The 26,054-nt window shown below is 32.2% G+C and overlaps 1 protein-coding gene across 1 annotated transcript in view; it reads right to left on the bottom strand.

The window, feature by feature from the left end:
• The window catches only part of LOC140436763 (uncharacterized), a 29,673-nt gene extending 9,275 nt beyond the window's left edge, over window positions 1-20,398 (bottom strand). Inside the window, exon 1 of the mRNA XM_072525846.1 lies at window positions 19,875-20,398. Coding sequence (XP_072381947.1) covers window positions 19,875-20,313 — 439 coding nt within the window. The 5' untranslated portion in view covers window positions 20,314-20,398. The remainder of the gene's footprint in view (window positions 1-19,874) is intronic.
• Between the last annotated feature and the right edge of the window lie 5,656 nt (window positions 20,399-26,054).

Here is a 26,054-nt window from a genome sequence, read left to right as displayed (position 1 = left end):
TTAAAATTATGTATATGAGATGAAATGTGGAGAAAAGATTGTGTGGTTATAGTTGGGCAACCAACTATACATGTGTGTGGTAGTGTAGTGAAATAGAAATTTTAATATTAGGCCCTTTATGTTTCTTCAACATTTGGTACCTAAAAAATAAGTGGTGTGGAAGTTTTATTTTATTAACTATTATGTGAAATGAATAAAATTTGATGGTTGGGACATGGTTTTGTGATATGTTAATAGAATAGTACTCAACTTATAAGTTAAGAAAGGCCCTATCTGTCATAAGCAACACTAGGTACATGGGAAATATAAAAGGATAAGTTATAAGTTGAATGAGTTGCAGGTGTATAATTATCTGAAATGTGAAAATGGAATGGTTGTGGGTTGGCTGTGTTAAAATTAAGTAAAATAAAAATTATGGTGTCAGCTTTACTGGTAATTAAGTTATGGGATTTTTTCTTTTTAATTCTTAATGGATATGAAGGTCTTAAGGTGTTCGTTAAGCTATTATATAAAATAAACAGAATTTGATGGTTGGATCATGGTTTTGTGGTATGTTGTATGTAAAGTACTCAACTTATAACTTGAGAAAGGACCTATCTGTCATAAAGCAACACTAGGTAGATGAGAAATGTAAAGAGATAAGTTATAAGCTGGATGATTTGCAGGTGTATATAAACTTTAATTATGAAAATGAAATGGTTTTTAGGTGGCTCTGTTGAAATTAAGTGAAGAAAGAAGAAAATTATATTGTTTTTGAAAAAATGTGAGATACGGAAAGAATGCAGAAAGTTGAGATCATGGTTTTGTAGTGTGTTGTATGTATAGTACTCAACTTATAACTTGAGAAAGGACCTATCTGTCATAAAGCAACACTAGGTACATGAGAAATGTAAAGAGATAAGTTATAAGTTGGATGATTTGCAGGTGTATATAAACCTTAATTATGAAAATGAAATGGTTTTTAGGTGGCTCTGTTGAAATTAAGTGAAAAAAGAAAATTATATTGTTTTTGAAAAAATGTGAGATACGAAAAGAATGCAGAAGGCTGAGATCTTCAGAAAACCTCTACCAATCCCTAAGGAGGGGTTGTGTGGAAGAGTGAAGTGATGACTGAGAGGTTTGTTTGAAAGGGATGAAGTTTGGAGGTGCCGACAAGAAGCATGGACAACAATAGGTATAGTGGGTCGGACTAGAAGTTTGGGTTTAATAGAGAGAGCCAAGGACTGATTGAGAGTGTGATGTGTTGACAGAAAAGTTTTTGGAGTGGACTAAAGAAGATGAGTATTGGGTGAACGAATAGTGAAAAATGAAGATTTTTGTAAAAGTGAGTTGGGGATGAAGGTTATGAAAATAGTTGACGATGTAGAGGGAGGAAGTCTCGATTGAAGGATACATGACGATTGACGCAATTTGGGCTTTTTTGTTTTTCTTTGAGAATTTCAAGATCTTCGTATAAGTCTAATTTAAGGAAATTTTTTTGGGGGATATTGTGGATAAGTGAAACGTCTTCTGGGATATTAAGGGTGTGGTTGTGTTCTTTGAGATGTTGAGAGAAAGTGGAAGTATTTTCTCTTTTTATATGTTCTAGAGAACGTGAGGATAGTGATCTGCATGTTCTACCTATGTAAGAGGCATTGTAATCTGAACATTTTAGTCTATACACTCCACTCCGATCCATATAATTGATGGAATCTTTGGAATTAGATATGTGTTGACCCAAATTGTTGGGTACTTTAAATGAAACATGGATATTTTCAACCGACCGTTGGATGAGATTTCGAATATCTCCAGAAAGACTTTCATGATAGTATGGGAGTGAAACGTAATTGGGCTTGGTGGTGAGGTCTCTGGGGAACGCATTCTCCTGCAGGGTCTTAAGGCGTTTTTTGCGGATAAGTTTGTTGATGATGTTGTGATCATATCCATTGTTGACTGCTATTTGTTTAAGTATGTTGAGTTCTTTTTTGTAGTTTGTGTCTGAAAGTGGAATGGTTTCTAGGCGATGGATGTAACTGTGACTTGCATAGTCCATAAAGTCCTCGTAGACACACCGTCTCAGGACGGATTGTATCCGACCAATTACGAAGTCTCCAACTCTAATGGAAAGCTTTTCTAGATCAGCATTATTCCTGTAGCTCTTATTAGATGCAGAATTAGACGTAGTATCTGCAATGTGTCCAAAATCTTGTATTTTATTTAAACGTTGTGTTTTTTTACCGTCTTATATTTAGTCACTTTACTATAGCCAGCTGCAGCAATGGTCGCTTGTCCAGACATATCTTGATCTAGGCTACTGTTAAGTACAACTTCGGTATTAACGTCTCCGAGGACCTCTTTTTGTTGTAGATTTTCTTTCTCTGTTTCGCAAATCTGATTATTGGCTTGATTCTTCGCCTGTTCAGTTTTCTTTCCAATCTTACTTTTTGCTGTCATTCTAGTTTTTGTTTTTGATTTTCTTTTAGTGCCATTTTCTTTTACTGGCTTCTTCTTAGCAGCTTTTATTGCAACTGCAGCCTCTTGTTGGCTTTTAACAACTTCAGCTCTTATACTTTTTTCTTTTTCTTTTAACAACTCCATCAGCTGTGGACTGTACTCCCCTTTTTTTCTGCAAGAAAATTTAAAACAGCGTCACTTACTCTCAAAGGTACTTGCGTAGCATCAGTTTTATAATTTGGAATTCTAGTTAATACTTCTTCTGCGTTTAGGGGAAAAATGCCATACTTTCTAAATCCACCTTTCAAAATTTTATCCGCCATTTACACTAATTATGTCAACCAGTTTTTTTAATAGGGTGGGAAAGGTACTTTTTGGGATTAGGTTAGTGTTAACATTCAGTGTTTTGTATTCTACCAAAATATTTCGCCAGGCTATTTTCATCGGTCGAAAGTAGGCGACATCTAATGACTATGTTAGGTGCGTAGAATTGGCAGGAAGGCACACGAATTTAATATTTTCTATTGCACAAAGCTGTAAAACTTTTATTGATATATGGGACGATAAATTGTCACCAATTAATACTTTAATGCCAGGAATGGGTTTCAATGTTGGCAATAAAAGAAAAGCGAACCAGTCTTCGAAACAAGCTGTGTCGAACCATCCGCTTTTCGATCTGTTGTACCGTGCTCCATTTGGACCATTTTCTACCCAAATCGACCACAGTTTATTTGATTTATATACGACATATGGAGGTAGCATTTTTCCAGCCGCATTCCCACAAAACATTATTGATGTTGCCGATTTACTAAAATTCATCATTCTCTCAGGATATTTAGTTCCACGTTTTGTTGAAATTTTCTTTTTGCCGGGGTCGTCACTTAAATTTGTTTCATCATAGTTCCAAATGTTGTTAGCTGGGACATCGGCGAGTTCATTATGCAATTGGTTAAAGTAGTCTTTTATAGTGATTTCACTGATTTCTGCTCGCGATCGTTTGATGTTGCTTGCAAAACGTTGCATTAACAACGGATTTCGTTCAAGGAAAGCATTTAACCCGTGTTTTCCTGTCAAGTTATCTTTAAATTGCTTAATAGTTCGACCATCACGATCTAAATAATTTTTCACTAAATTTCGTAAATCTGTCTGATCCAATGGAAATCCGTATAAAGATAAGCTACAAATATAAGACGTGAAGGCGTCCTCTTCAGCTTTTGTAAAAATTGTTTGACCACCATATTGTTTTGTATGCCTATTTTTTCCATTTCTGATAGCTTCTAGAGCTCTTTCTACTGTGTCTGCCGTGTAATTTCCATAATTTCTTTTACCAGCAACACGTTTGTAATTTGAGGGCATCTAAAAAAAGTCGTTAGTTCTATACAGTTAACAAACTCTGCAGTTGTTAGAAGGCTAAATTCAAATTAAAAATCAGCATTTACTTACTTTAATTTAAATATAGAACCAACGCATGACCAAAATCCAACATTCAACAAACTGGGCCAAAGTCACCCAAGAACCGTTAAATTCTGTACCACTTTGCAAATAACAACCGACCTTATTAGGATCTATATTTTAAGAATTCATTTTTTTCTTATTATAACCAGTATTACCGTGATTTATTAAAAGTTTCCCAAAGTTAATATGGTACTGATGGTGCGGTATAATGAAATTTACATGATAATATATTGTACATATGCACTAGTTACTAAAATATATTTTTCCCAAAATGAGCCAAAGTCACCCTGGCAAGCAAAAGTCACCCGAAATTACGGTATTTGATTTATTCCGTGCTAATGCTGAAATTTATTAACAAAAATTTGCAAGTCATAAGAAAATAGCGGTAGTATATTACACATGCAATCTGAATTTACAATTTCTATAAAAAATGTGTAATATGTATAATTTAACACCAGTTTTTTCCCATTCATTATATTTATACAGAATCCACTGTCATGCTTAAAAAACTTGATGCCAGTCATTCTAATGATACGGATTTGGGATGTCCTCGATCAAAGGCTAGTCTCTGTTCCCAATTATGTATTTTATTCGATTTGTTGAGTAATGATCCTACACAATATTTTTCGTCTACTTCAATTAGTTAAAATAATAGTAGATATATGAAATATAAGATTATTGCTATTGTATTAAGAGTTAAATAGCAATCTTAAAATAGCAGTTGTATCCTTTTATGTCACTAAACCACTTTTTATATTCTTAGGGCATCAATTTATAATAATATCAGAAAAACTATATGTAACACTGGATATTGCACTAAACAGCTTTTAAAAACTATATTACTCAGTTACACAAAAATCAAAGTAAAAACTTGGTGAAAAATATATATTATGTAGAGGGCATTTAATAAAACAAAAAGAAATCCAGCAGGATATGAAGTGGTAAGTCTATTTGTTAAACTAATCCCTTCGATTGTGTTGAACAAAATATAGAAGAAAATTTTTTAAAATTATATTTAATATAATTATTTTCTGCCGAAAAAAATATGTTGGATAGCAAAAACAATCATCCACATTGTTTTTTAACGATAGTAACATAATGAGGTTCAATTACTCAATGTGCTCTAAAGGCTAGTTTTACCCATTTTGTTTGGTTTTTGAACGGATGCTCAATAAATGAAATTGTAGTAACTTATGTAATAAGAATTACAAAGATAATAATATATGGAAAAAAATTCTATAAAAAATAACAATTTATTTAATTTGTTTTTTAATGTCATTAGGAAGGATTGTAGTGCAGCCAGAATCATTAATTATATTATTTTAATAAAAGGATTTAACAAGGATTACACTATTCCCACCGAGGGTTCGATCAGGGCATTTGTTGACAACACAAGGTTGACCTCGGATAGTGTGGGTGTCAACATTTAGGAAAAATATAAGAAGTAAAATATAGATCTTATAAATAATATTATGGATTGAGTAATTACTATTTAAATGGGAATAAGCCACAATTAAAGGTTAAAGTACGTTTATTGACGTTTCAATTTCCACTTTGGTAAAAAAAGGAAATTTTTTTTGTTTTGAAAACAAAGTTTTCAGTGTTTTATTGTTACATAAAATGAATTTCCATCAAGTAACGGTGGAATCCATTAGGTATCGAATATGATTTAACCAACACTTTCTGGAGTAAACTCGCCTCCCATTTGCGAAGGACGAAGAGATGCGGCTCCACAACAAATAACACAAATAGAATTCTATTACTTCAGCTACTTTATTCTATGTGATGTGAATATTTCTGATTACTTTGAATAAGCATAATATAATATTACAGTTCTACGCCAAATTTTGGGAAAACATCAAAATTTGCACACAATTTATACCGATTGGTCAAAAAATACCGATGGCACAGGTTGCGCATTGGTGATACCCAGTTGGATACAAAAAAAATTCAAGAGTCATCAAGATACATCTATTTTGACAGCTGAAGCTCTACCAATACAAAAAGCATTAGAATATGTAGAGCAGGAAGATTATCAAAATGCAATTATTTTTACAGATTCGCTTTCAGTTAAAAAAAAATTGAATTCCAAAACATCCAATCGCAGATAATATTGCCAAAGAAAGTATACTTCTCCAATTTGTATACAAATGGGAGAAGAGATACATTGTGAATTCAGTAGGAGAACATATAAATTTATCAAAAGTGAAAGATTAGTGAAAGTGAAAGTTTATTCAAAATGTTGAAGAAGTGGAAATACTTATGGCAAGAGTACTGTTTTACAAATCCAACTCAATATACCAAAATAGAAACCGAACTGAGAAGAAATCCTTGGTACAGAAAATATTATTACAATCGTAGAAGTATAACCACTATCAGTAGACTTAAGTTTGACAACGCATATTATCCAACACATTAGCATAAAATCAAAATACTTAAGAGCGATCTTTGCGACGTTTTTAACATAATTGGAGATCTGGACCACATTATCTTTAAGCGTATAAAATATAGGGCGCAATCTATTGAACTCTTTAAGAAACTTCTACAGTTAAAAATCAAAAGCCCATATAACATTATTTATCTGCTAGCTTCAGATATAAAAGAAATTTACGATTGCCTGTTATTTTTTGTGAAAACAGCGAAAATTCAACTATAAGATCATCTTTATTTTACTCCTCATATTTTTCCTAAATGTTTATACCCACACTATCCGAGGTCCGAGGTATATATTGGAGAGGAATAACCATGCTTACTGTCATAAATAAAATTTTTGCGACCATCATACTGAAAAGAATAACAAACAAGCTAATCAAGCCGGCTTTAGGCCAGAATCCTCCTGCATAGACCACATTAATACTGTGAGGGTAATAATGGAACAATCGGTTGAAGGGAACACACCCCGATACATGGTTTTTGTTGATTTTGAACGTGCCTTTGATAGCTTGTCTTACGCTGCTCTATGGAAAATTTTAGAGCTAAGAAACATCCCGCAAAAAATAATTTCTATTATAAAGTCACTATATACTGATGCGAAATGCAGCGTGACACACAATGAGATCAACAGTGACGAATTCAACGTACTTACTGGAGTTAGACAGGGATGCGTGCTTTCTCCGTTTCTTTTTAACATAGCTATAGACTATGTTCTCTCCAAACTAGACTCCGACACAAGAGGGATACAATGGACGTTAACCACACGCCTAAGCGATCTAGAATACGCGGACGATATCTGTATATTAGGTCAAAGGTTCCAAGATCTGGCTTACCAATTGGAAACGCTTTAAACTCAAGCCAATAAAATAGGTTTGAAAATCAATATTAGTAAAACCAAGTCCATGAGAATAAATGCAAGGAACAACACGCTATTTACTATCGACAATATGCAGATTGAAAATGTGGAAAACTTTATGTATCTTGGAAGTGTCATAACAGAAAACGGAGGTACAGAAGACGATATTCGTATGAGGATACGAAAAGCTCAACAAGCTTTCAGCACGCTCAACCCTGTTTGGAGATCTGGCGAGTATACTACAAGGAAAAAGATCCGAATATTTCGATCAAATGTCATGTCTGTTCTACTCTACGGATGTGAAACCTGGAAAGTGACAAACACCCTCACAGACAAACTGCAGGTCTTTGTTAACAAATGTCTACGAAGAATTGTTCGTATATTCTGGCCTAACACCATCAGAAACGACGATCTGCTACACCTGACCGAACAAAAGAGGGTACAAAATGAAATTAAGTCCAGAAAGTGGGGTTGGATCGGTCACACACTCTGAAAAAATAGTTGCAGTATCGCAAAGACTGCCCTAGAGTAGAATCCCCAAGGGAAAAGACAAAGAGGTCGCCCAGTACAAACTTGGAGAAGATCCATCATGGACGAGATAAGAGGCCAAGGAAAGTCTTGGAATAAGGTGAAGGCCTTAGCGCAAAATAGAACCCGATGGCGCGTTTTCACTAAAGCTCTATGCTCCACTTAGGAGTTCAAGAACCTTATATATGTATATATATATCCGAGGTCCAGTAGAGATGCAGTCCCTAAGAAAAGTACATTATATCCACCCAATAATTCAAGAAATCCAGAGTATATGTAATCGTCTTCAAACTAATGGAATTACAGTAACAATATTGTGGGTCCCATCACACGTAGGTATTCCAGGTAACGAAAAAGCCGATCAAGCAGCAAAACAAGCATGTTCTCTTAAAGTATCAACAGACATTCAAACATCATCAGATCTAAAAACAACACTCAAACATAAAATAATGGACCTTTGGAATGATCATTGGAAAAAAAGCAATACCAAGCTAAGCGTTCTACAACCAAATACTTTCTACCACCAGCTCTCACCAATGAAAAGAAAGGACAAATCTATCATTCGAAGATTGAGAATAGGGTGCACACGCTTTACACATGGACGCCTAATAAATTCCAGTAATCAGATTTTGTGCCAGTACTGCAACACCACGACTTCCGTAACACATGTACTTCTTGACTGTCAACACTACTTCACTACCTGTCAACGGCCAGAAGAAAATACAATCTTGGTAACAATTTACAAGACATACTTATCTCAAACAGCAGCAACTATGAAAATGTATTAAACTTTTTAAAAAACACAAACTTATAAAATTTAATTTAAAACAAAATGTATTATAAAAAAATGTATTGTAACTAATTTGTACCCAATGTAAAGTATTAACCATGTTAACATAAATGTAAAGTGTACCTGTGTCAATGACCATTAGCTATAGAGACATATATTTTCAAAATAAAAATAAAAACTTTATTTCAGCTGTTAATAAAGTATCTATGATAGGAACTTTTATCTTTTTTTCGTTTTATAGTAGAATACCACATATAATATAAATATTTAGGTTCATTTTCATGGTTTATTACGTCATATTTTTGTGAATATTCTAAGAAAGTTTAGTCAATGTTTTATTAATTTAACACTAGGCAATTCGGAAATTAAGAGGTATTATTCTTTAGCGGTTAGTCGATATGTAGCGGTCGATGAACTCAGTGTAGCGCGAAATTAACAAAAAAAGTAATGGATAAAATCTCTTCGGGATCTTATAAGATTTAATTTTAGGTTTCATTTGATGATTTTTAACCTTAAGAATATTACAGAATGACGGTATTAGATTTTTGTTTTGATACAGTGCAGCAACAACCGCTGATACGTATTTCGACCTTCTTAGGTCTCTTCAGAACGGTATAGTCACTGCTCTGAACCAAAACAAAAATCTCTCCCGTCCTAGACAATAGTTATTAAAATAACTATATACGGACGTAACTACGCCATCTAAAAACAAAAAGAGAAATCAAACGATTTCTACTTAGCGAAACCGAATTCAAATCTTAACCACTGTGTTTCCTAAAATTTGCAAAACAAACAGCTGGATAAATTACTCGGCAAGGGAATCTAAAATTGCATTCCACAAGCCGTTCATCCAAGTCAAAATTCGTAGTGAATTCAGTTTCTCGTACTTCCAACGAAGTAGAAGGTCTAATATCGTCATTCTGTTTTGTTATTTACTTCGTTGGAAGTATGAGAAACTGAATTCACTACGAATTTTGACTAGGATGAACGGCTTGTGGAATGCAATTTTAGATTCCCTTGCCGAGTAATTTATCCAGCTGTTTGTTTCGCAAATTTTAGGACACACAGTGGTTAAGATTTGAATTCGGTTTCGCTAAGTAGAAATCGTTTGATTTCTCTTTTTGTTTTTAGATGGCGTAGTTACGTCCGTATATAGTTATTTTAATAACTATTGTCTAGGACGGGAGAGATTTTTATTTTGGTTCAGAGCAGTGACTATACCGTTCTGAAGAGACCTAAGAAGGTCGAAATACGTATCAGCGGTTGTTGCTGCACTGTATCAAAACAAAAATCTAATACCGTCATTCTGTTTTGTTATTTACTTCGTTGGAAGTACGAGAAACTGAATTCACTACGAATTTTGACTAAGATGAACGGCTTGTGGAATGCAATTTTAGATTCCCTTGCCGAGTAATTTATCCAGCTGTTTGTTTCGCAAATTTTAGGACACACAGTGGTTAAGATTTGAATTCGGTTTCGCTAAGTAGAAATCGTTTGATTTCTCTTTTTGTTTTTAGATGGCGTAGTTACGTCCGTATATAGTTATTTTAATAACTATTGTCTAGGACGGGAGAGATTTTTATTTTGGTTCAGAGCAGTGACTATACCGTTCTGAAGAGACCTAAGAAGGTCGAAATACGTATCAGCGGTTGTTGCTGCACTGTATCAAAACAAAAATCTAATACCGTCATTCTGTTTTGTTATTTACTTCGTTGGAAGTACGAGAAACTGAATTCACTACGAATTTTGACTAGGATGAACGGCTTGTGGAATGCAATTTTAGATTCCCTTGCCGAGTAATTTATCCAGCTGTTTGTTTCGCAAATTTTAGGACACACAGTGGTTAAGATTTGAATTCGGTTTCGCTAAGTAGAAATCGTTTGATTTCTCTTTTTGTTTTTAGATGGCGTAGTTACGTCCGTATATAGTTATTTTAATAACTATTGTCTAGGACGGGAAAAATTTTTGTTTTGGTTCAGAGCAGTGACTATACCGTTCTGAAGAGACCTAAGAAGGTCGAAATACGTATCAGCGGTTGTTGCTGCACTGTATCAAAACAAAAATCTAATACCGTCATTCTGTTTTGTTATTTACTTCGTTGGAAGTACGAGAAACTGAATTCACTACGAATTTTGACTAGGATGAACGGCTTGTGGAATGCAATTTTAGATTCCCTTGCCGAGTAATTTATCCAGCTGTTTGTTTCGCAAATTTTAGGAAACACAGTGGTTAAGATTTGAATTCGGTTTCGCTAAGTAGAAATCGTTTGATTTCTCTTTTTGTTTTTAGATGGCGTAGTTACGTCCGTATATAGTTATTTTAATAACTATTGTCTAGGACGGAAGAGATTTTTATTTTGGTTCAGAGCAGTGACTATACCGTTCTGAAGAGACCTAAGAAGGTCGAAATACGTATCAGCGGTTGTTGCTGCACTGTATCAAAACAAAAATCTAATACCGTCATTCTGTTTTGTTATTTACTTCGTTGGAAGTACGAGAAACTGAATTCACTACGAATTTTGACTAGGATGAACGGCTTGTGGAATGCAATTTTAGATTCCCTTACCGAGTAATTTATCCAGCTGTTTGTTTCGCAAATTTTAGGAAACACAGTGGTTAAGATTTGAATTCGGTTTCGCTAAGTAGAAATCGTTTGATTTCTCTTTTTGTTTAAGAATATTAATTTTTCACTGAGTAACCGAGCTTTTTTCAGAGCTTAAATTGTCTATAACCTGAAAACGATGCAATAAGCGAAAAATTACTTTGGACCTTTTTTTACTCAAAATTAACCAGTTAACGTAAAAAACTTGTTTAGAGCAAAAAAATTGTTTGTACAATTTTTGACAAACTTTTCTCTGGGCGACATGCACTTTTGTTATAAGGGGACTATTTCAAGTAAGATTGTGCAAAAATATGGAATCAGAATATTTTTCCTATCGAGTGCACCCATACTATAAGACTAATTTTACCATTTTACTAAAGACCATTTTACCGGACTAATTTTTAAAAAGATGTTTAAAGAAAACTGATGTAAAAGTTATGCAAATAGCTTAAATATTGTTTCCGAAACTGAAGTGTCGGAAAATTTGCCTAGTAAATAATCTTACATCTAATCATAATCACTAAAATATATTAGTTTTTGTCAATATAAACAGGTAATATTTAAAATTGCAAAATACTTTCAATTTATATTTATCTTAATTTTAAGATATAAAATTTAAATAAATAAAATTATTAAATATTTACAATTTTATTTAGATATTTCTCCAAAATCTTAAATTTATAATCTATATAAATATTTGCACCTTGATGACTCGTAGGAAATGAATTTTAAGAAGATAACATTATTACTACAAAATTTGGTTTAAACACATAAGTTCACCTGATAGATAAAAAGTTACAAAAACTACACGTAACGTTAATGACCTTGAAAACGAAGAACACATTTAAGAAAGAACTTTGCTCCTTATACAATTCTTCTAATCATTTAATATAATTCTAAAACAAATGTTTTAGAGGAGATAAACAGTTTTAACTTTTATTACATAGATAAAGAAATATCCGGTTGTTTAGATTTTTAGAAAAATAGAAAAATTTAGATGAATAATTGAGGATATCGCTATATACCGATTATAATCCATCGATCCACCGATCATTAAACATAAGTCAATACCATTAAACATATTTGGGGAATATGCAGAACATGCTACGAAAAATATATTGGGAGTAACGGTGACGCAGCAGTTTTGGAAGCATGGCAAGAAGCATTAAATACTGCTACTCCTGCAATTTGGGAAAAAAAAAATGGGCGGAATAGCCCAGGGAAATAAGCTTTTTTTCGCGACACTCGCCCGGACAGGCAACCGTGAGTTGCTTTGAGTAGTATGGCCCTCTATAACAAAAACTTATATGTTTCCTGCAGTCTATTTTTTGGACCTAATTAATTATTAACAAATTAAGGCCAAAAAACGGTAAATTTTAGCTTTTTTTGTCTATCATCAAAAAGTAAAGCGTTTAAAACAAACTTAAGAAGAGAAGAAACTTCTAAGTCATATAAAAACCGTCAAAATGCCGTTTTCTAAACGTTCCTATCCTTATTTGTTGCTTAGAAAATTGTAAAATAAGTCAAAAATTTCGGTTTTTTATAAATGTTAGTAGCTCTTTTAAAATAAACTTATAACCCTTATATTACACATATTAAAATGTTGGGTCTTGTGGTGCTTAAAATAAGATCAAAATTTCAAGTCGATCAGTCAAAGAGTTTAAAAGTTATTTAATTTGTTTTTCCCAATTTTTTTGTAACGATATAAGTCAGAAAATTAAATAGGTATATTAAATATACTGATAGATTTTACAATAAGAAGATTCATTTTTATTAATATTACAAATATGAGTTATAATAAAAACAAAATGAGGAAAAATAATTTTAAATATTGCAAAATAATTTGGCAAAAACATGTAAATTTTTTGCTTATAAACAATTAAAATAACGTTTTAACCATTAACTGCAAACAACTAATTTTTTCATATTTTAACAGTATAAATTTTTTTACAAATTTAAAAGGAAAAAAAGTTGACCTGGGACACTTTGGGACGAAGTTATGCAACGTTGGCAAATTATTCGAGAAAAATCTAAAACTTTCAAATTAATTAAAAGAGGCATCAAGTGCATTACTTATCATAGGAAATACAAAACGAGTTCATATTGCAACTTGCGTTGCACAAACCAGTAAATATAATTTTAAACGAATATTTTTTAATTATTATAATAGATGCAACGCAAGATATTTCTAAAAGCTAACATTTATATTACGATGTGTATGCCTTCATGACAAAATATTTAATGTGCATGAACGATTCTTAAAAATTCTTAACGATTCAAAGAAGGCCGGAAATGCAATAGCCAATTTAATTACAAATGTTTTAAAAATCATAATATTCCGATAAGCGATTGCCGTGGGCAGGGCTATGACAATAGTGGCTATATGAGCGGAATGTACAAAGGTGTTCAAGCATGTATATTGCAGATCGATTCGAAATCTTTCTTTTTTCCATGTGCTTGTCACAGCTTATGTATGTGCATGCAGCAGAATCTAGCCGTAAAGTAACGACTTTTTTCAAAATTCTACAAGACTTTACAATATACACTCTGGGCCAAAATTAACCGGCCACCTTAAAAATGGATAATTTTTGATGTCTTATATCTCCTATACCTGTTGTCCGATTTAAGTTATTTTTTTAATATGTTATAGCTTTATTCCTTGGCAATATCGTTATAATAATATGGTTGCTAAACAGGTAAATTTTTATTGTATACCGGGTGTACGAATTAAACCGTATTTTTTTCTTAAAGTTTGCATCACCCTGTGGAATATTCTAGCATTTATAAAATATTTAAATTAAAACCTAACTATATCCTTATGTTTTCTCAACATTTTGTTTTTTGATTCATTCGCTTATGTTGGATAATACAACAGTTAGGTAGTTTAACAACTAGCCATGTTTTTCATCAATACAGACGATTTAACTCACCAGCTAAATTAACCCCAAAACCTTTATTATTGTTTTGTTTACATTACCTATGACAGTTTGTTTCCTAAATTTGTGTCATCGAAGGATTTTTGACATATAGTCGTTGTACGACATTGTTGCAAATCTGTTTCCGTGTTAATAACAATTCTTGAACAATTTTTAATTAAAATTAACAATTAAAATTGTAATTTTATATCATTGTGAGCGAATATTGTTTATGTTGAAATTTTAGTGCTTATTTATTGTTTGTGATTTTAAAAATGCCACTCTTTCCAACTGATGCTGCTAGGGCAGTGGCTTTAGTTGATGCTGGTTACAGTCAGCGTCATATCGCTGGTATACTCAATGTACCCAGAACTACGGTACAAGATGCCATCAGACGATTTCGAGAGACAGGATCGTACAACCGCAGGCCAGGTCAAGGCCGAAAACGATGCACTTCAGTTCGAGATGACCGCTTCATTGTCACTAAATTATTGAGAAATGGCTTTTGCACCGCTCCTGAAGCTTGTAGGTCTCTTCTTGAGGTGAGAAACGTTAGTGTGAGTAGACAAACGATTAGAAGAAGACTTCCAAAAATAAACTGGAGGGCTTTTTGTCCAGCTCGCGCACCACAACTGCTCTCACAACACCGTAGTACTAGACTTCATTTTCATAGTACTAGAAACAACGATTGAACGTTAAATAAAATTTGCTTGACGGTAAAAATTTAATATCTTTTGATGCAAGTGTCCTACTGACAAAACTCAAGATGCGCTTTAAGGGTAAAGAGTTTAGCTATCGCACGCAATTTTTTATTTGGCTGCAAATAAACTCAGATTTTATGAAGGTGGTAAATAAATAAACGATTACTGCCATTTTTTATGAGTCTCATTAGATCAATACTATATATGCCTTTCATTGACTAACCACTATAAAGTTTTGATTACTACAGCCTATCCGTAAAAACCTATAGAATGAAATTTTAGTTTTGAGTTTTCGCAACAAATAAATGTGAGGCATTTGAAATATGCTTAAAAAACGCCGGATTTAAACTTTCACATAACAAACGATGTAAAACATGAAATTTTGCGTTTTTATTCATATTTCAAATGCCTCATTTTTGTTGCCAGAACACAAAATTAAAATTTTATGTTATAGGTTTTTAAGATTTATTTCTAAACATGTAAATTTTACTACGACTGGTCAATGAAAGTGATTCATTTTATTGATCTCACGACAATCATAAAAAATGGCAAAAATCGCACCATGTGTATTTATTTAACACCTTTATAAAAACTAAGTTTATTCTCAGCAAATTACAAAAACTGCATACGAAAGCTGCACTGTTTACCTTCAAAATGCATCCTGATTTTTCTCGATAGAACAGTTGAATGAAAAGATATTGAATTAATACCGTCGAGCCGATTCAAATTTTATTGAACATTGATTTCTAAGAGTTTAAGTTTATTCTACACAAAAAGTGGTTATAACATTTTTGTTTAAAATTACCTCAGCTACATTTTTTATTTAAAACATTTTTTACTGCGGCATACAGATTTTTGATAAATCGATGTTTTTGTGTTTTTACATCCCTAAGAGGGAGGTTTTAGGGGAAAACCGGGGGATAAAAGTGGTAAACTTTTTTGTATCTTTTTTGGTGTCTTAAAATTAATATTCTCGGGAAAATTTAGCTTGTTCGTATGATTTTTAGGAGTCAACTATCTGACGACTGGACTATAAGTAGTAATTAGCGACTAGTAGCGACTCTTAATTATGAGTCCAACGCAATATCTCGCTGTAAAATATTTTATCGTCATATATTGTATAACAAGCAACTTAACCAGAACATTTAATGCGTCAAATGAAATTTATTAGCAATTTAAAATTTTGTGGACATTCCGAGATGAAGATGATATTATGATAATGACGATGATGATATATGATAGATGATGAGAAATACTGCTCGAGTTTTATAAAGAAAACATCAGTGAAGAATTAATAAATGCAGTTTTTCATTTAAAAGCTATATAAAAGTTAAATATCTCAAATTGGAATCAATTATTGTTCTGAAGCTATTTTCTTGTTGCATTTTAAAGTAATTACTATTTTAATGGGAATAAGTGACAATTGAAGGTTAAAGTAAGTTTATTGGCGTTTTAATCTCCATTTCGGAAATCGTTCTCAAAATACAAACATAAATAAATTAAACAAATTTTCTTTTTTGTTCTTGTTTAACAAATTTTCAAAAAAGGCTACAATTACACCTCATTACAGTAATAACCCTCGGTTATCAAGTTTCGGTACAAGTACCGAAAGTTCATAAAACGAATATACCACTTAGACCTATTTGTAGTATCATGGATTATCCTTGTAGTGAACTGTCAAAATTTTTATTAAATATTATACAACCATTTGCAAATAAAAATGACACGTTTATAAAAAATACACAACATTTTTTAAAAAAATTATCAAATATTAAACTTAATTTAAATATTATTTTAGTAAGTTTTGACATACATAGTTTATTTACAAATGTGCCATTAGATAAGACTTTGAATATAGTCAAGACAAAATTAGAGAGGGATGATACGTTGGCAACCAGAACAAGACTAAACATATCACCTATAATGGAGTTATACCATACATAAAACGATTATCAGAAAAACTTAAAAGAATAGGAAATAAATTTTAACACCATTCAAAACAACAAACACATTGAGATCTATTTTGTCTAAAACTAAACGTAGCAATGAACATAAGAGGACAAAGAATTGTATTTATAGAATACCTTGTGAATTCGATCAGTTTTATTTAGGTGAAACATCAAGGCCATTAAATGTTAGAATAAATGAACATCAATCTATGTGTAATGAACATAGGGTTGAATGGAATGATTTAAGTATAGGCCTAAAAAACGGATAGTAAAAAGAAAAAAATCAAAGAAGCGGCTATAATCATGCTAAATGGGACCAATTGTGTCGCAAATTCCTCGGCAGAATGCAGTAGAATCTGGTTAGCCATATTAAAACAGGAAGTTAATAAAAGGAAAATACCAGTATTAGTAAGTCAGTAACATATCGAAGATCCATCATTTATGTTTTTTTTTTAAATAACAAACATATAAAATTAGAATTTGGTGTTTATTGAGAGTAACCTAAATGAAAGACCAAATACTTACCATGTCGGTATAGTAGTATGAGGTTTTTTTCCTGGTTTTTTCCTCATGATTTACTATGGAATCACTAACAGGGGAATTTGAATGTCGTCATGGCATTTGGTTGTCTTTTTAAGGGCGAATTACATGCTACGATTTTTCTGACGGGTATTCTCAAGCTAAAGTTGATTTCATGTAATCGAATGAACTATCTTACAATAAAGTCGTCCCAGGAACGCAACTCAGCAATATTGACAATATCATTTTAAAGCCTACTTTAAAATGTATAATATATATATATATATATATATATATATATATATATATATATATATATATATATATATATATATATATATATATATATATCTTGAAAAAGAAACAAAAGAAATAGCTACTAGAATTGGACAAGAAAATTTAGCAATACGTCAACTGAATAGTATACTTTGGAATAACCACATCACCCGAAACACAAAAATTAGGATATACAAAAGTATCATAGAAAGCATTGCTACATATGGTTCAGAGCTTTGGGTAATAAATAAAAATGACGCATCCAAAATAAAAGCAATGGAAATGAATTATTGGAGAAGATGCTGCCAACTCACTAGAAGAGATAGAGTAAGGAATATTACGTCCATAGACATTGACGTCCTGGAAACTATAGAATGCAAAAGGCTGAAATGGTATGGCCATGTAGAAAGGATGAATGATCAACGATGGCCAAAGAGAATGTTACAGTGGATCCCCACCAACCGCAGGAAAAAGGGAAGACCAAGAAGATCGTGGAGACAAGAAGTAAAAGATGCAATGGAAGATAGGGGTCTACAAGTAGATGACTGGAACGATCGCAAGCGTTGGAAGCTAGGTTGCGAGAAACGTCGGCAGCTGTAATAAACTCGTTATATATATATATATATATATATATATATATATATATATATATATATATATATATATATATATATATATATATATATATATATATATATATATATATATATCTAAATTGTCAATATAAATGAGTCAGATAAAATTAAATTATTAGAAGAATTTTTCACCAAAATTTATTAATGTTTATATTTTAAGAACGATTTCCGAAGTGGAAATTGAAACGTCGTTAAACTTACTTTAACCTTTAATTGTGGCTTATTCCCATTCAAAAAGTAATTAACTGGAATCAATATTTCCCAACGTCGGTCGGTATTGTGCACCTTACCGGTGAGAGTCGCAAGAGCGGAAAGATCCTTTAGTTGTCTTTCTCGCATAAAAAATGCTATGAAATCTACAATGAAGTAGAATTGGTTGACAGATAACTTTGTGCATAGAGCATGATTTTGTAAAATCATGCGATTTTTTTCCAATCAGAAATATTGAAAAGCACTTCCTATTATAAATATTTTCGCTATTATATTCGCTCCGTGCGCGACCATGGTAGGGGTACCTTGAAACGATGCCAGCGTGCGTAGCGGCGAAATATGACAAAATTGGACCTACCTTTTTACGCATAAATTTTATCAAAAATGTGTGCAAATAAATGTTGCGTATTTAATTGTGCCAATAATAGTAAAAATAGTAAGTACAGTTTTTATAGGTTCCCAAAGATTACATATCAATTAGAGGGAAGAAAACGATGGATCCGTGCTATTAATATGAAAACGTAAATATCACATAACTTCATTTTTATGCAATTGAAATAGGAAAAATTTAAATAATTTACCTTAAATGATATTTTATAAAGCTTCAAGGTAACTGCAGAGTGCCTGATGACTTTAGCTTTTATATCATAACTTTTACTATTACTGTTTTTAATTATATGCTCTTTCACGTGAAAAACTTCATAGTACTAGATTTTTCCCTTTCTTTTCCGTTTGGGATTGAAAAGATATATTTTGATGAATTTTGAGAAACCCAGTTTTTAATACTACATTTATTTTGTACATAAACTGAAAAAATATAATTAAAAAGTTAATTATTAATGATTGTCAATTTTGCATGTATTTAACAATGTCAAACATATGTCATATGTTTAACCTGAAAATTGGTAGGTCCAAAACTGTCAGATGAAGGCGGTAGGTGTCGCGTCAGACACGCATGGAGCGAATATTATATAATTAAAATTAATTAAATTGAGTATTTGAAATGTATTTTTGACATTTGATTTCTATAAAAATTAAACATTTTTTTTGCTCTTTACTTTTTTTTTTTTTTTTTTCGGGGGTCCTCTCTTTACTTCTTATCGGGGCCCGCGAATCTCTCTCGGCGGCCCGGCGTACGAATGAAAATTTATGATAAATAAAACAACAGAAATTCATTTTTTACATACGTTAGCATAATCTATAATTTTTTTAATATTGAGACTTTTGAACTATTGAACATAGCTCTAAAAGAGTATATTAAATAAATAACGCCTGAATCCATAAGTCATAACTAAACTTAAAATCCCATAATGCACGCAATCTTAAAAACGACGGAAGAGATGACCAAAAACAATCTAAGAAGCTTGATTAAGGGCCAGGAGCCAAAATTGCACAATGGAAGAAAAAAAATTTAAGGGATTCAAAATACCCATATCGTGCCTTAATATCTTAAGAATAATTATATATGATATAGAAATAATTTTACTAAAATAATTGCTGTGTGATAATTTAATAGCTAAATATATTTAAAGAAATAGGTAAAATTAACAAAAAAAAGTAAACTGACACTTACCTTGACTTTTTAAGTTTTCCAAGACGAGTGCTGCATTGTTATCAACCTTTTCTCCATTATTCTCTAAATTATTCCTGGCGCCATACAATCTCGGAAAACAATCTATAACTTTAGTAATCCCTTGTTTTCGTTGAAAGTCTTGCAATGTGGGTACGATGGTGTTATAAAACTCTTTTTCTACATTAAATGACACATCTACGTTAAAAATTGCGCGGGCAAATTCGTTTTCTGGAATCAGTTTCGCAACAACGTGTAAGTTTTCTTCTTTGCCGCCAGTAGATTTAAGACGAAGATCTACTTTTAACATTTCACTCCCGAAGTTATCTCCAGGTGCTGTAAGCCTTGTTATTTTTGAATCAATTACTTTTTTATCTTTGCCTATATGGTCGCTTATTAATTGGTCAAGTTTTTCAATTTTCGGCACAACTATTTCGGCCATTTTAATTCGTTGAATAAATTTTTAGAACTATAAACAAATTGCAGTACGTAACTCTCTCTGCTGATTTATGCCGCTATCTTTTGTATACTACAATATAAAGTTGGTATTTATCGTATTATGTATTTATTTTGCTCAAGGTTGTTCTATAATTTTATGTAATAAACTGAACTTCAACAGGCCAGGTATTATTGGTTTTTATACTAAAAATTGGAAATTTATATATAAAAAGATAATTTCAATTAATATTAGGAATAGGGTAAAACGTAATATTCAGTAGGTATTTATATTTATACAGTGCGTTCATAAAGTATCGCATAATATTCCTTATTACCTAAATAAACGACAGAAATTCCCGAAACAGGTCGATTTTTGATTTTAATTTACTATTTTTTCAAATTATTAATTAATATACATGGTAAACCACCTAAGTATGAAGACGTCATTACCATTTTTTTAATGGAAATTTATAAATTTCCCTTGCTGAGCTGTTTTTGCTTGCTGAGAGGAACTGTGGACAAAATGTAAAAACATAATATCTGAGAAAGCAATAAAAATATTGGGAAAAACAAAACCAGTTAAAGAAAACGAATGGTTAGACAAGGAGTGCCAAGAAGCAACAGATAACAAAAACAGGGCATACCTAAAGACAAATCAAGCTGGATGCACAAGAAGAGCAAAGAAAGAATACCGGAGCCTAAGAAGACAAGAAAAACGATTACATAGAAGAAAAAAAAGACAATTTGAGCAAAAGCAGTTGGAAAGCACAGAATGGCTAAGAAATCAAAATGAAACTCGAAAGTTCTACAAAAATCTAAACAAAATGCGCAAAGAGTTTAAGCCAAGAATAAGGAGCTGTAAGGATGTAGAAGAAAACATCCTAAATGATACGGCCTCAATCCTAAACAGATGGGTTGAATTTTTCAATGCAAAATTTAATGGCCATCATATCGAAGAAGCAGATAACACCCTAGCAAATCGAAATGATTGGAATCCTTTCAATCCAAACGAAAGACCACCTACCATCGAAAACGTTGCCCAAGCCATTAAAAAGCTTAAAAATAATAAACCACCAGGAATTGATCAAATTTGCAGTGAGCTCTACAAGAATGGTGGCGATGCCCTACTACAGACACTGCATAAGCTTTTACTTCTTGTTTGGCATAATAAGACCATGCCTTGTGAATGGTCTCAAGGCGTGATATGCCCGTTACATAAAAAAGGTGACCAGCTCCAGTGTGACAACTATAGAGGTATAACCCTGTTAACAACTGCTTACAGAATACTAGCAAATATTCTCTACGAAAGGCTGCAAGTTTACACAGTGGGCATAGTTGGTAAATATGAAGCTGGATTCACTCCAGAAAAATCAACAATTGACCAGATTCATTCAATAAGACAGATTCTCGAGAAAACATTAGAATTCAATATTGAAACCCATCACCTATTCGTCGACTTCAAGGCTGCATACGACATGGTCAAGAGAACAGTGCTATACCAAGCAATGCATGAGTTTGGTATACCAGAGAAACTTATCCGACTAACACGAATGACAATGTCTAACTTAGAAGCCACTGTTAGAATACAGGGAGATAATTCTAGATCCTTTGAGATAAAGGATGGACTCAGACAAAGGGATGCTCTGGCTTGCCTCCTATTTAATATTGCCTTAGAAAAGGCAGTCCGAGATACACGAATTAGGGATGGCGGTACTATTTACAATAGATTCATACAAGTCTTAGCATATGCTGATGACATTGACATAATAGGGCGTAGCAAGCGATATGTTAAGCAATATCTCCTAGAATTGGAAACAGCGGCGAAACAGGTCGGTCTAGTCATCAACGAAGATAAAACGAAGTACATGTTGGTTACAAAGGATCCGATAGCAAATGAGGAACGTCCTCATTTGCTATCGGATCCAACGTCCACTGCTGAACATGCCTCTCGCATGCTTTTCCACTTAGTCCGATTTTGTGCCATCTGAATCCAATTTGTAGTCACTCTTAATTCATAATTCATAAATTAATTCATAAATTCATATTAGCTAAATAAACAAAATTATTAGAAATTCCCGAAACAGGTCGATTTTTTATTTTAATTTACTATTTTTGCAAACTATAATCTAATATACAGGGTGAACCACCTTCGTATGATGACGTCATTACCATTTTTTTGTAATGGAACACTCATTTTTTTTAATTAACAGATTCCCCTTGTTGAGCTGATTCCAAGAATGCATAACACGTTGCTTCAAATTGGTACAGGGTGGCAAAAATGCAAAAATTCCAAGTTACGTACAAAATAAGAAATCTATTAAACACATTAAATGAAATAATTACTATTTAAATGGGAATAAGTCACAATTAAAGGTTAAAGTAAGTTTATTGACGTTTCAATTTCCACTTCAGAAATCGTTCTAATCTTCGATTTCCGAAGTGGAAATTGAAACGTCAATAAACGTAGTTTAACCTTTAATTGTGGCTTATTTCCATTTAAATAGTAATTACTTTAACATGTCATAAGAAAACAGCTTCAGATCAATAACATTAAATGCAATTTCATATTGTTATACAACTACTTTAATAAACTATTAAAAACACCTTGCATTATTTGTAACGTTGTCTCTAACAGGTTTTATTAGTGATTCAAGACCCTGAATGATAAAAATATTTTCTAGCAGCTCTTATTAGTACTACAAGCCCCTGAACTATAAAAAAAATTTTTAATATTTTACAGTATTTTTTAATTTTTTTTTTTTCATGATTTTCATGATAGACATAATTTTCTTTAAATAAATACAACAGAGGTTTCTCATCTTTTTAGTATACAAAAACATTGTGTAATAGGGAAATAATTCCAAGAATTTGGATGGTATATTCTAAATCAAAATATTGTGTATATTGTTTTTCTTGCAAAATGTTAAAACTGTTCCTAGCTGTTTTGTTGGTGGTTATAGTGATTAGTACCATTTAAGTGAGGTTATAGAAGGACATGAAAAATCAAAAGGTCATATTTGTAATAAAAAATGTTGGAATGATTTAAAAAACATCGATTTCTCCTAAAACAACAACTACTAAATGAGAAATTCATAAATATAGAAAAAGATAGATGAGTTTCGGCTTTAAAATTTAAGTTTGTGTTGTTAAATTTTTTGCTGACCAAAATTTGAGTTTTAGGGGTGAAAATAACAAGATATACGGGCAGCAAAATGAAAACAAATTAATTGAAACAATTGCAAACTTTAATGATAATATATCCTACCACATCAATAGGATTAAAAGGACTTTATCAAATATGTCCCATTAATTAGGTGTTCATATGCAAAACCAACTAAGTTTCCCCATAGGAAAAAAAAATAAGAAATCAAATTATATCTCTGTTAAAAATTAGCAAATGTTTGCAAATTAATAAGCAAAATAATAGCAAAAATTTAGAGGTACGATCAGGGGATGACAGAGTGTTAAAGACAGTGTTTTTTGAAAGACTAAATGGTAAAAGTGATTTATCTATAATTGGGGTACAACAATGGGAAAGACTCACCCGAGTTGTAAAGCCAGTTAAGATTAAAGAAGAAAAATTTAGATTTGACTCCCGATTTAAGTCAGAAAGACAAACTTAGCGATGTAGTAATGTTTGTTTTATTAAATAATAAATTAAAGCAAATTTAAATTAGAGAGCATTTCCTAGGATTTGTTTTAATATCAAAGTCGAAAAGACAAGGTGTAGCCAATGTATTATTGGATCTTTTGAAGACTTACATTTGTTTAGAGGATGTAAGAAGACACGGCTACGATAATTCGCGATTGAAACTGAATGTAGAGGGCAGGTCGATTGCAGTGTTATGGCCGATATACATGGTATAAACAAACATAACAGTCTAATGTTTATCATTGCTTTTGCATGTTTAGTTTGGTTAAGACGAGTTATTTTTATCATTTAAAGATGGAAATTAGCCTAATGATCTCTGAGTATTGTGGTGAAGCAAAGAGACCATTGGTTGAAGGGGAAGCAGTTTTCAAGTGATGAATTCTTAAATTTTACCTTTAATACATATAACGGTATTAGATTTTTGTTTTAATACAGGGTAGCGACAGCCGCTTATACGTATTTCGACCTCTTTAGGTCTCCTCAGAGCGGTATACCGTTAAACAGAGTAGTGGCTATACCGCTCTTTTTCCACTAGCCATTCCTTGATTGCAGCTTTATTCCAGGAATTGTTAGAGAATCTTTCTTTACGGGAGTGGTACTATGCATTGTCCATTACAATGACATTCCTGCGACCATTATTTGGTAAATTTGATATTAATGTCTCCTTAAACCACGACTCAAAATATGCGGCATCCATTTCATTGTGATAGTCGCCATCATTTTTCTTTGCCAGAAAAACACGCTGTGTGCCAGAAAGGAAATCTCCTGAAAAACCTGCATGCAATAAAACATATCGTGGACCTCGTTTAGTAGGTGCTTTTAAGCCAGCACTTAAACCGTTGAGAAAAGCATCACGACTGTTTTGTATCGTAGTATGGCACCATTCGTAATTTATAGATTGGCTAACATTAACCCACGATTCGTCCAAATATATGATATTGCAATGGTCTTTTCGCAAACGTCGTATAGTTCTCAAATAATTATGGCGCCAATGAATAATATCCTCTCGCTCCACCATGATGCTTCTTCGGCCACGTTTCTTATAAACAAATCCAATATCTTTCAGAAGTCTTTATAAAGTAGAAAGAGACAACGGCTGTATATTCTCATTATCTTGTATGAAGTTATGTATATGCTTTAAGAATGGCGGCAAATTTTTCATGAAAAATTCACAATGAACAATTCTCCGTAGAATACTTCTTACACCCTCGTCATATGTGAATAGTCTAGAATTTGATTGACACACTCGTTTTTTACGTTTTTTTGGCGATTTCAACGTTCCACTCTGTTCTTTTTCTTTTTTGAAATTGTAAATGCTTCTTTCGCTAACACCAGTCATCAACGAAGTACGTCTTACAGCAGCACTTACATATTAAGTTGTTCCGTATTTTGTAAAAAACACAACACATTTAACACTACGAGTTTAGCGCAACCGTTAAATAATTCACCGGATTTAAACTTATGGGACTCCATGCTCTCTGTTGAAACTCGGACTAAATTTTGAAGTGTAGTTTCGTTTTCCAAAAGCACTTTCACCCTAAGGATGGGTAGGGGGTGAAATAGGGAAAGCTTTAGGAGTTTATCAAATACTAATTATGACAAACAAGTTTATGGCCATATTTAGGTGATTATGTTAATGATGGTAATTTGTGGCAGAAGTTTTACAAAAGAGATAAAGACCTATTTATAGAAACAACATAACTGTATTTTTAATATTTTGCATACAATAGAAAAAATCTAATTTCTATGAAAGAATTGGAAATTTAAATATTATATTATCTCAGTAATTCAAGATTTAAATCGGGAATCATAAGGCCAGCAAAAATTCTATCAGAAATTTCTACATCTGATGTTGACTCAGTCATAGATGAGAATAATGATGAGGACTAAAATGTAATTGAATGTTTAAACTGTTAATTTAAATAACCTATTTTATAACAATTTCACGATAATAAATATTTTTGTAACAAAAATATTTTATATAATATGTCCTCGTTTATATCCAAATGAATTTATAAAACAATTTTTACAGTGTTAAAAAAATATTTAAAATAATAATAATATTCTTGTAATATCGATATGATCCTAGAGAT

Source organism: Diabrotica undecimpunctata, chromosome 3, assembly GCF_040954645.1.
Source record: "Diabrotica undecimpunctata isolate CICGRU chromosome 3, icDiaUnde3, whole genome shotgun sequence".
Taxonomy (NCBI): domain Eukaryota; kingdom Metazoa; phylum Arthropoda; class Insecta; order Coleoptera; family Chrysomelidae; genus Diabrotica; species Diabrotica undecimpunctata.
The sequence above is the reverse complement of the archived record's forward strand: the minus strand, read 5'-3'. Positions and strand labels throughout refer to the sequence as shown.